Source organism: Curcuma longa, chromosome 9 (genome assembly GCF_044706935.1).
Source record: "Curcuma longa cultivar G26 ecotype Majalengka, Jawa Barat chromosome 9, ITB_CL_G26_1.1, whole genome shotgun sequence".
Taxonomy (NCBI): Eukaryota; Viridiplantae; Streptophyta; class Magnoliopsida; order Zingiberales; family Zingiberaceae; genus Curcuma; species Curcuma longa.
The window spans coordinates 1,472,732-1,485,367 of record NC_133869.1 but is presented as its reverse complement, the minus strand read 5'-3'; the positions used below and the strand labels follow the sequence as shown (position 1 = coordinate 1,485,367).

The following is a 12,636-nucleotide window of genomic DNA, read 5'->3' as shown; positions in this document are numbered from 1 at the left end:
GCTAGGATTCTAGTATACATCCCAACACTACCATGCTTAAAAATTCTAAGGTTAAAGTAAAAAATTTAAAATTGGAAGTAGAACAATTGAAAACATCTAAGATTGATGAAATTGCTGATTTGCATGCTGAGTTACTTGAGGATGAGAACAAGGCCTTAAAGAGTGAAGTTGAAAAACTCAAGAGTCTTCTTGGGAAGTTTTCAACTAGCTCTAAAACTTTGGACATGATCCTTAATGCCCAAAGAGCGGTTTACAATAAGGCCGACATAGGTTATCTGTTGGTGCAATCTTTGCCCCAAGTGCATTGAGTTTCAATGTTTGGCTAAACCATGTTTAAAGTTAGGCAATTCTTGTGATCTAACATGTGTGATGCAAGTTTGCAGGAAAGTCCAAAGTCTTGGCAAGCGTCCAAGTCTTGGCAAAGAAAAGTCCAAGTGGGTAGTCTTGGCAAAGAAAAGTCCAAGTGGGTCTTGGCAAGGAAAAGTCCAAGTGGGAAGTCTTGGCAAGGAAAAGTCATGGGTAGTCAAGGAAAAGTTCAAGTGGGTAGTCTTGGCAAAGAAAAGTCCAAGGTTGGTCTTAGCAAAGACTTGATATGACAAAGCTGATGGAAGCATCTCAAGCTAGTGCAAGGATGATGGAGCATCCAGGAAAGGCATGAGGCTGTAGGAGATGTTTGAAGGCCGAGGTCTAGGTCAAGAGAAGCTGAAATGAGATTTTTCAGCTTCACCAGTCGACTGGCCCTGCCAGCAGTCGACTGCTCATAAATCAGACGCACACAGAAAAATCAGTCGAGCCAGAGGAAGACAGGAGTCGACTGGGCAGTCGACTGGTGTATGATGAGTTGACTGATTTCCAGTCGACTGGTCTTGGATCAGTCGACTGCTATTTGAACGTTGTAGAAAATTGGCAAGCATTTAATGCGCTTTAATGCAAGATTTTGTTGCCGATTGAAGGCATCAGTCGACTGGCCCTGCCAGCAGTCGACTGATGTTGAAGAATTATAAAAGAAGCCTGCACGAGATTAACTCAAGAATTCTGCCATTCTTTCATTACTTTGCGCTTCTTTTGAGAACTTGTTGTTCTCTGTTCTTGTGCTTATTTCCTCTCCTCTAAAACATTATTTCATATCATTCTTGAGGAGATCGAAAGAGTTGTAAAGGTTTCTCCGCCTTCGAAGTTTTCGAGAAGGAGAAGATTCATAGTGCATCGGGTGTGTGCGTGCGTGTGGATCCTTGGATTTGTCACCTCTGCGGAGGTGGATACCAAGTAAACAAACCGGGTTAGCGTTGATCTATTGTTTTCTCTTTCATATTTTGCTTCCGCTAACACTCTTGCAGAGAAACAATCAAGAAGAATCGAAAAATGCTATTCACCCCCTCTAGCGAACCAACCGATCCTAACAAGTGATATCAGAGCCAGTTACGTTTCGGAGGATCTAACAATCAACCGGAGCAACTCATGGCATTCCAAGAGGGTTACAGCACCGCACGACCACCATACTTCGATGGAAATGACTTTGCCTACTGGAAAGGTAGAATGGAGTATTATTTAATGAATGACAAATTGGTTTAGCATTGTAGATGGGTTCGAGATACCCAAAGACATTGAGGGAAAAGCTATCCCTACAAAAGACTGGACGAAAGATGTGTGCAAGAAGGCACAGGCCAATGCTAAAGCCACAACGACGTTGCAGTGTGGAATGTCAAAAGAGCAACTGAGCAAGGTCGGACCATTTAATTCGGCCAAAGAACTGTGGGAGAAACTCATCGAACTAAACGAGGGATCAACTGAATCAAGACGAGCCAAGAAGGATCTTTTGGTGAGTCAACTACAATCCTTCGCGATGAGATCCAATGAGACAGTGAGTCAGATGCATGGAAGATTCAAAGAAATAGTAAATGACCTCCATGTCATCGGAGAAAAGATTGAGAACCGCGATCTTGTAAGGTACGTATTGCAAGCCTTCCCGAGAACTACTTTATGGGCATCAATGGTAGATGCGTATAAAGTGTCAAAGGATTTATCTGTTGTCAAATTGGATGAATTATTTTGTGAACTACAACTGCATGAACAAGCTAATATGGGCACGCAAGAGAAAGGCCGTTCCGGAAAACTATACAGAATAAAAATTTTTCTGAAACGGGTTAAGGTTGCCCTCAGAGTTAATCAAACCAAGGTTTGATCAACGCATTACGATCATTGGGCTCTTGTGTTTGGTTTACAGGATCCAGGGTAAAGGTACTAATTTAATTTAAAGCGGAAGACATTAAATTAAGGTACCTTACTTCGGGATGTCTTGAGGGAGTGGATGACCTCTGGTCTTCTGCTGTATGTCCTCACCTCTTCTCGGACGTTGTGTGGGCAACGGTCCTCCGAGAAATACTCCACCGAAAAGCTCTTCTTCAAAGTAGCAAAGTATAAAGGAGTAGAGGCCCTCCTTTCCTTTCCTTCTCAATCTTCTTCTTCTTGTGCTTTTGGCCGCCGGTCCTAGAGGAGATGGGGCTGCTCCACCGGCCACAAAAGAGGGTAAGGAGAGGCAAAGAGTTGCCAAACCTTAGAGAGGGAAGAAGTGGAGGATGGGCGCCGGCCCTAAGAAGAAAAGAAGAGGAGGAGGTGGGCGGCAACAAAGTTTATCTTAACTATAAAATTACACTAGTACACTTTGTGTGTATTGAGAAGGACCGATTGAGGTCGTTCGGTTTATACTGACTATATAATCGAACTAGACCTCAGTTATCATGGAAGTGCATACTCTTAATCCGGATATAATGACAAGCATATCTACATAGCATTTATTTCATTAATTCATCAAAGGGTGAGATTTATCTTATTAAATCAATAGGCCCGATGAGTTGGGAAATAATGTTACGTATATGATGTGTTGTTGATTATAGAAGGAAACTGTGTCCTATTAAATAGGTTGATGATGTCCCCTTGAGGAGCTCATAAAGATTATCATGTAAACCCTACAGGTGGATTTAGTTCCGCATGATAATAAGGTTGAGTGGTACTACTCTCGGACTTAGAAGTTAATTTAATTGAATTGTCAGTAATTCGATTAATTAACGGACATACGATATCTTAAACACAGGGAGGTTAATGTACTCATGGTAAGAAGGAGCCCATATTGTAATATGGGATTGGTGCGGTAGTTCGATAATAACTCTTTAGTGGTATGAGTTCGATAATAACTCTTAGTTCGATGGACTAAGGTTATGTGTTCGGGGCGAACACGGGAAGCCTTAGCTCATCGGAAGGCTAAAACCAATTCCTCCTCGTGGTCCCTATTGTAGCCTCTAAATGAAGCCATAATATCCACCCACTTGGTTTAATTACCACTTGGTTTAATTACCACTTGGTTTAATTAGAACTTGGTTCGGTTTTATTCTTTTGCTAGGGCCCACTACAACTTAAGAATAAAAGATTTGGTTCGATTTTATTCTTAAAGGCCGGCTGCAAGAATAAGAACTTGGTTCGGTTTTTTTTCTTCCGCAAATAAGGAAAGGAAATTTTAAGAATCTGACAAAATCTTATCAAGAGATTTTAATTTTAAATCTGGAATATGGATAAGATAAGTTTGTCAGAATCTGACAAAATCTTATCAAGAGATTTTAATTTTAAATCTGGAATCTGGATAAGATAAATTTTCAGATTATTTCTAACAAATATTCTTAAAGATTTTATTAGATTTATTCTATCAAAATCTATTTAAGGAAACTGTTGGAAAATTATTAAAATTTTTCTGACAAGGCTTGGCTATAAAAGAGGGAGAATACAAGAGGTAAAGGGTTAGACCTTTATCCATGCACTAGGCACATTTTCTCTATTTTCATCTACTTGAGCTAGGGCCGGTGGCTGGAGGTCTGCTTTCATACTTTTGTATTTATGAAAGGTACTGGAAATCGATGTGAAACGAGACAAAATGAATGAAGAACAACACAAGCTAAGAAGGGGTCATGCCTACAAGGCACGACGATCGTGCCTTCCACATAGAGTCGTTCCCTTTCCAAGCCATGCCACCAGACACGGCCATGCCCAAGAAATAGGAGACCACCAACCTTAGGTCGTGCCTATAAGACACGATCGTACTTTCTACACAGGGTCCCTACCTTCTCTGGCCGTGCCTATCAAGCACGGCCGTGCCCCAGAAATAGATCTTCAAGTGCATCAGGCCCTGCCTACTAGGCACAATCGTGCCTCCTTTATGAACAACTGCTTTCCCTAGCCGTACCTATCAGGCACGGTCGTGCCAGCGAAAAGTTTATCCTGAGTTTTTCGATCATGCCATGTGACATGACCATGTCTCCCCAAGAAATCTATTAAAACATTTTTTTGGAAACCCTAAGGGAGGTCGTCAGAGGACGACTAGGAGGCGCCGTAACCACGTTCTAAAGGGGAATTCGCCATCACATACATCTTCTGGTGGCTGCTCCACCGCTTCCGTCCATCACTGACGAGGAGATTACAATTCAGGGAAGCACTGCACAATTATAAGTTCTTATTTCTTTTTCTTTCTGAGATTTTGGAGCTAGGATGAATTCTTCTTCTTCCCTCTTGGATTGTATCCCCTCCGTCATAGAGTAGATCTCTTAGATTCTAAGATGTAGGGGGAATTGGGATGTACGGATCATCGTTATTTGATGGATTTCTTTGTTATTTTCTATGACAAGCTTATTCTATATTTTATGAAATTGTTTAATAAGGGCAAGGCACTGAAGCCTAAAGGTGGGTTTGCCAAGGATGCTACCTGCTTCCACTGCGGTCAGACCGAGCACTGGAAGAGGAATTGCAAGGTATACTTGGAAGATCTTAGGAAGAAGAGAAGTGAGACTTCTACTTCAGGTATACATGTTATAGAAGTCAATCTTTCTATTTCTTCATCATGGGTATTGGATACCGGATGTGCTACTCACATTTGTACTAATGTGCAGGCGCTGAGAAATAGCAGGGCATTTTTATGTATTTCGCACGGATCCGGTGGCATGGGTTTCGGGGTTTCCGCAACGTAAAAAGCAGTTTTTGCGGCCCGAAAAACCCAACAAGGGAGAGGTCCTTAATTGGATATTCGGTGACAGAGGGTAGGATACCAATAGTATTACTGGTGCATCTAGTGACAACTAGAGAGCTATAGAACCGGGCTATCTAGGTATCATCTCAAACTAGTAATCATAACATTGGAGGAACCATGATTTAATCCCGATGAAACTTGACAAGGTTTAATTGGGAAGCTTGGTTAGAATCCCTATATAAGTATAAACATTGAGATATAGCAAAAGTGTCAACAATACCTTCATTCATAGTCTCAAGGAATCCGAAATCCTAGGATCGTTTCACAAACCTGCCATATACTCGATTCCCTTTTTGTTCGAGGATTAAACCCCTTCTATTTTCTTTCTTTCTCTCTCTCTACAATCAAACTCATTCGTTCACAAACTCTTCTTGTGACTTGTCTAGTGATTAATTCCATGATCCTTATGGATTCGATATCTTTTTTATTACTTGATGACACTCATACTCTTGCGGGAGCCTATCAATCATCCCCTATACAACAAGTGAAAAATGTGGATATACGGATCTCAAACTAACCACCATGGCCATCCAGCTAGCAGATCATTCTTGCAGATATCCAATAGACATAGTAGAGGATGTGCCGATAGAAGTGAGAGGATTCACCGTTCCTACCGATTTTGTTGTACTGGATATGGAAGAAGATCCGTCGATTCCAATCATTTTAGGGAGGTCATTCCTAGCCACTGCAGGGGCAAAAATTGATGTGAAGAATCACAAGTTATCCCTACAAGTAGGAAATAAGAAAATAGACTTGAACCTCTTGCTGGATTCAAATGCATGTCTTCCAAAAAAAGAATGCTGCTGCAGGTTGGATGGTATCCAACCGAACAAGAAATTATTGTACCCATCTGTTTCTTTGCCGATGAAAGAGCCCGCACCGGCCGGGATAATAAAGAAGCTCTTTGAGAAAAAAATAAAAATACAAGGTACCGGCCAAGGCCTGGTTATGAGATGTTAACCAATAAGCCTTGTACACTAGAGAATAAGAGGTTGAGCTAAAGACCGTAAACAAGCTCTACTTGAGAGGCAATCCAAGGGTTTATATATATATATATATATATTCTTTTTGCTCAATTTACGATCGTTCTAGCAAGTTAGTAATAAATTTTTCTGTTATTTGCAGGAAATTCCAGAGATTCATATCAAATAAAGCAAGGTTGTGTCTATAAGGCACGGTCATGTCTCCCCCACCGAATAACACCAAGACGAGACCGTTAAGGCACGGTCGTGCCTGCATCCACGCTGAATAAATCTTAGGTCGTGTCTATTAGGCACAGTTGTGCTTCTCTAACAGAGCCACGCTCTCCCGAGGCTGTGCCTATTAGGCACGACCGTGCCTCTCCAGCGCATAATAACCCACTAGGCCGTGCCAAATTGGCACGACCGTGTCGTTTCTCCAGAATAGCAACTTCGACAAGTTGTGCCAAAAAGACACGAGCGTGCCTTTTTCACAGAATGACACCTTTCATAGGTCATACCTACAAGGCACGGCCATGTCGTTTCTACTATAAAATGGCACACGACCGTGCATACCCTAACATACGGTCGTGCGCCCCCCAAATTTCAAATACTATTCATCTCCTCATCTCCATCTCCCTTCTAACCTCTCCCAAATCCACTCTTCCTCATTTCTTTACTTTTTCTCCACTTCTTCTCCATCTCCCTACTACAATCCATTCACAAACCCTCATTTTCTTCTCCTAACCATCTTTTCTTCCTCATCTTTGCTTCTTTCCTCAGATCTAGCAACATGTTGAAAAGATTTCGTAAATCTGGAGGATTAGGTGGAGGAGATGAACTTAAAAGGTTAAATGGCAAGGATCCAGCAAAGGAAAAGAGCAAATCGTGAGACAAAGGGAAAAGGAAAGCTAACGAAGAAGGTACAAACAATATACATGGCATAATTTTTAGAAATGATGATCAAAAGGCTAGGTATGATTGTCTTGCTTCTAGAAAACTTTATTTGTTCTCGCTATATTGATGACTATACTATTGAATCATTAGGTCTTAAGGATGACATAGAATGGATGTTGGATAACATAGGTTGAATTGACTTCATGAACATTAAACATCCAACATACCCCAAAATCACTTTAGAATTCCTTAGCTCTCTAGAGGAAATGAAGACGGTTCCTTATGCTTTGGCTGTAGGAAGTCTAATGTACGCAATGCTATGTACGAGACTTGATATCTATTTTGTTGTAGGCATGGTTAGCAGATATCAAAGTAATCTAGGACAGGGACATTGGACTGTGGTAAAGCATATATTAAAGTACCTGAGAAGGACTAGGGATTAAATGCTGGTTTACCAGGCAGACGATTTGCTCCCTGTGGGTTACACGGATTCAGATTTCCAATCGGATAGGGATAACAGTAAGTCTACCTCGGGGTATGTGTTTACTTTAGGAGGAGGAGCCATAACATGGAGGAGTGTTAAGAAGAAATGCGTTTCGGACTCCACCATGGAAGCTGAGTATGTAGCAGCCTCTGAGGCAGCTAAAGAAGCAGTTTGGCTCAGGAACTTCTTGATGGACTTAGATGTGATTCCTGGTTTGCCAAAGATTATCACAATTTATTGTGATAATAGTGGTGCAGTAGCAAACTCGAAGGATCCACGAGCCCATAAGGCAAGTAAACACATTAAGCGCAAGTACCACCTGATACGAGACATCGTCAAACGAGGAGAAGTTGTTGTCGCCAAGATTACATCAGCAGATAACCTGGCAGATCCTTTCACCAAGGCCCTTCCGGTGAGAGCATTTGATCGACATGTTGAAGGGATGAGAATCAGATGTATGGCAGCTTTGATGACAGCATAGTCTTAAGTGTAAGTGGGAGATTGTTGGGATGTATACTGTAAGCCTGAGCTTTTGTATGAACATCTGTATTTTATTTATTTTAATGAGAATCACATTTAGTCAAATATCTATATTTTAGTCAAATACAGTTGTCCATTTAATTTATATTGTAGGTAACTTGGTGTGTGGTGTCACACAGAAGATCGTGTTATCAGTTCTTTATAAATTATAAAAAGGTGCTCACAACCGTAATGGATAGGGACAAACCATTGAAACGGTTGTAGTGTAATTTGGTATTAGTTTATCTTAACTATAAAATTACACTAGTACACTTTGTGTGTATTGAGCAAGACCAATTGAGGTCGTTCAATTTATACTGACTATATAATCGAACTAGACCTCAGTTATCATTGAAGTGCAAACTCTTAATCCGGATATAATAACAAGCACATACACTTAGCATATATTTCTTTGATTCATCAAAGGGTGAGATTTATCTCGTTAGATCAAAAGGCCCGATGAGTTGGGAAATAATGTTATGTATATGGTGTGTTGTTGATTATAGAAGGAAACTGTGTCCTATTAATTAGGTTGATGATGTCCCCTTGAGGAGCTCATAAAGATTATCATATAAACCCTGCAGGTGGACTTAGTTCCGCATGATAATAAGGTTGAGTGGTACTATACTCGGACTCAGAAGTTAATTAATAGAATTGTCAGTAATTTAATTAATTAACGGACATACGATATCTTAAACACAGGGAGATTTAATGCACTCATGGTAAGAAGGAGCCCATACTGTAATATGGGATTGGTGCGGTAGTTCAATAATAACTCTTTAGTGGTATGAGTTATTATTGATGGACTTAGGTTGTGTGTTCGGGGCGAACACGGGAAACCTAAGCTCATCAGAAGGCCAAAACCAATTCCTCCTCATGGTCCTTGTCGTAGCCTCTGCATAGAGCCTTATATTCACCCATGAGACCTCCAGGAGAATTCTTGGAGACATCCAGGAGAATTCTCGGAGACCTCTTCGGAGACTCCTCTCAAAGACTTCGCGAAGACTTCTCGAAGACTCTTTGAAGACCTCCCAAAGACTTCTTGAAGACCTCCTCGAAGACTTCTCGGAGAAGACTTCCAGAAGACTTCTCGGAGACTTCCAGAAGACTTCTCGGAGACTTCCAAGAATTCTATCTCTTCCGTAGACAAAATTTATTATGAATTTTTCATAAAAATTTTGTTAAGAAATTTTGTCAGAAAAAATAAAATTTCTTAATTAAGAAATTTTGTTAAGAAATTAACGAAATTTTATTAAGAGATTTTATAAAGATAAAGACAAAATTTAAATAAAGAAAATTTATAAAGAAACTAATAAAATCTTATCAAGGGATTTATTCCTTATAAATCTAGATAAGATAAGTTTATTGGATAATTTCTAATAAATTTTTCTTAAAAAGAAAATTTATAAAGAAACTAATAAAATCTTATCAAGAGATTTATTCCTTATAAATCTAGATAAGATAAGTTTATTGGATAGTTTCTAATAAATTTTTCTTAAAGAGAAAATTAATAAAGAAATAAATAAAATCTTATCAAGGGATTTATTCCTTATAAATCTAGATAAGATAAGTTTATTGGATTGTTTCTAATAAAATTTTCTTATAGATTCTATTGGATCCGTCCACTAGTGGTCTCCTTTCCGAACGTCGTTCGGAGGCGGAGAAACCCATCTTACAGTCCAATAACAATGAAAATAAGTTAATAATAGAAAGTAAGAACAATAAATTAAATTCAAACTCTTGTAGCCGATCTGGAAGTCCTGAGCGCCGCGCACCCCTTCTGGATCTTCCCCGATTGCAAGAACTTGGCCTCGTTCGCGTTCAGAAGCACCACTTGTTGGAAAGGAGGTCGTTTTCAATTGTTGTACAAAGCTGCTGGTCGAAGCCTCCTTATATACTGGTCTTGAGTCGACTCAGATGCCCATCTGGGTCGACTCCAGCTGACGTGGCAGATCAACTTTTATCGCTTCCACCCGTTATCCTGTCTGAGTCGACTCAAGTTGCCTTCTGAGTCGACTCCAATTGATGTGGCGTCAACTACGATAAGTCTTTGACTCTGTGTTAGCTTGAGTCGACTCAAAACCTTATCTGAGTCGACTCCACTACCGAGTCGACTCAACACTACTAGAAAAATGTTAATAGACAACGCGGAAAACGCGTTGTCTTTGTGGGTTAAAAAGCGTTGTAAGAGGCCCTGTTGTAAAAGGGGTCCCTCAACGACAACGCTTTTTAAGCGTTGTCTTTGTTAACATCGACAACACCTTCGCAACGCAGAAAAAGCGTTGTAAATATTACAACGTTTTTTGCGACGCTTTAAAAACGTTGTTTTTAATAGGTATGACAACACATTTTGCAACGGTTAAAAAGCGTTGTAATTTTGTTACAAATTGCTTGGGTTTTGCAACGTTTTTAAAAGCGTTGTCTTTTGATTTTTTTAGCAGTAAATAAGAAATAATATATTTTGTAAATACAAAACCATTGGCTACAAAATTTACTAAATCACATACAAAACATACAACTTATATTTACACAAAAATCATTCTTACAGCAGGTTCATAACACAAATTCATAACATACAGCAGGTCGATAACATACAACTTATACAAGTTCATAACACAAATTCAAGTTACAACTTCCAACATAGAAGCTCCATAATTAACAGCAGCAGGTCCATAACAAAGGTTTCAACGCAACAGAATATCCTCCAACAGCAGCAGAAATAGAACAGGTGCATCACAACATTAGCAGCACCAAGTAACAGCAAGTGCATCACCAAGTATGGGCACAACATTAGCATCACCAAGTAACAGCAGCAGAAATAGAACAGGTCCATCTGCCAAATACCAGCCTGCCAAAAGATAATACTAATTTATCCAAAATATGGGCACAACAGCAGCAGATTTATACACAATGAACTATGGAGATCAGCATTCCATACCTACTCATAAACAGCAGCAGCAGAATTAATCACAAACAGCAGAATTATACACAATGAACTATGGAGATCAGCATTCCATACACAACAACAGCAGCAGAATTAATCACAAACAAATATATTTATTACAAATAAATGGAATTATGGAGATCAGCATTCCATACCTACTCATAAATATGATCTTGTATACAGTCTGCCACCTCGGAACGCACCTCATCAATTTCTGCCCGAGTGTACTCAGCTGCCTTAAACTATGAACACACATATAGATTAAGTTAATTGGAAAAACAATCAACACTGACTTTGCAAAATGATAAATGGTTTATTTGAAGTGATTTGAACAAGTACTATTGATCGTAGTCCATCTCTTTCAATAGTTTCAATTTCTGCAATAATCTGTCTCATAAATCTCATCACATAATAACCACATTGTTTCCCATCTGGTTGTCGAGGAGCCTGTGGTAATTGGACTCCACTATCAGTTAAAAGACAAATACACACATCAAGACCATATCAAACATAATTACACATACCTGTAGTATTTCCCACACTGGTTTTTTCCGACCTTTCCTTCCCTTGTTTGAATTAAACAATCTCAAGGCCCTACATACGTTAATAAAATATGATATATTAGTGTTTTAACATGTGAATGAAATGCCCAATCAAATTACCCAGTTTGGCCTCACATTTCCACAATATATTTCCAATCTTCATAGCGCATTCGATGACTTAGAGAATCCAGCACATAAACAATCTCCGTGTAGGGTTCAATGACAGTGAGAATCCAATGACAACTGCACATAAACAAATAATTAGCTCATCAATTAAATAAGTTATCAACAGGGAGAAATTGCAAGTGATGTATTATTTACAACTGACCCGACATTACATGGGACCAAAACTAGTTGATCTACTGATGCAGAACTCAACCTATCTGCTAACACAGTAGCCCTTTGGTTTAACTGTTCAAGTTTTCCCTTTTTGTCACGTGTAGGTGTCATTATATATGGGATGGTGTGTGGATTCACGAATCTGAATTTTCCTTTGATGGTATCTGTCATCATGTTTTTATAAAGATGCCTACCATGACAAATATAATACAATTAACATCGATCACCATACATATTCTAAGAAGTTGCTGATATAAAATCACTTACCATATGTAGGCAACTACACAATTGGCTGAAAGTTCCTCTGTTAATGTACTCATCAAACTCTGCAACCATGGCAACCACAAAGGCAACTCCTCGTTTGAAAGACCTTTCCTATATAAAGAAGTCAAATTTTGAATGTTATTTATTTTCAACATAAGCAAATGCAGAGGCAATTTAGCAAGCACAGAGCATGGACCAAGAAGATAGTAAGGACATCAAAGGACCTGATACACACTGACAGATCCATATAATCCAATGAAGATACTTGAGACAATAGCCAACAGGAAACTCCCACGAACAACTAAAGGCCAAAGTAGAATCGCGAGACCAGCAATAGGGACACAAGCTGTCTCAATAAATGGCCCTTCCCGACTTATAAGATCCTGTAGTAGCCTCTGCCAGCCTTTGAATAACATATAGGGACTTTTTACCAATGCAATAACAGTGTAAAGTGGAATATCGACAACTAAGCCCATCAAAGCAACCACCACAAGCAGGTATCTCTATAATCCTGCAGAACAATAGAGAAGACGTAATACTTCTCAATAGGCATGAATATCAAATAAACTCGACTTGAATTCATGCATGAGTATGGAAATTAGTAAAATTGTTTAAACTGA

The 12,636-nt window shown here is 39.4% G+C and overlaps 1 protein-coding gene across 4 annotated transcripts; it reads right to left on the bottom strand.

Moving 5' to 3' along the window:
- Window positions 1–10,431: 10,431 nt before the first annotated feature.
- Window positions 10,432–11,949, bottom strand: LOC141835246 (uncharacterized). 4 transcript variants are annotated; one of them, XR_012602363.1, is made up of 7 exons: window positions 11,742–11,941; window positions 11,549–11,656; window positions 11,396–11,465; window positions 11,211–11,318; window positions 11,027–11,113; window positions 10,866–10,923; window positions 10,432–10,775 (listed from the first exon to the last, which is right to left on the bottom strand). XR_012602363.1 is itself a non-coding variant. In XM_074722679.1 (7 exons), exons 1-6 carry the CDS (start codon window positions 11,924–11,926, stop codon window positions 10,866–10,868), a joined length of 612 nt encoding a protein of 203 aa, XP_074578780.1. In that variant the 5' UTR covers window positions 11,927–11,941; the 3' UTR covers window positions 10,432–10,775. The 4 variants fall into 4 exon arrangements, 3 of the variants coding, with proteins under 3 accessions (XP_074578780.1, XP_074578782.1, XP_074578781.1); XM_074722679.1 differs by having other exon boundaries at window positions 11,031–11,113; XM_074722681.1 differs by lacking the exon at window positions 11,211–11,318 and having other exon boundaries at window positions 11,031–11,113; window positions 11,742–11,949.
- Between the last annotated feature and the right edge of the window lie 687 nt (window positions 11,950–12,636).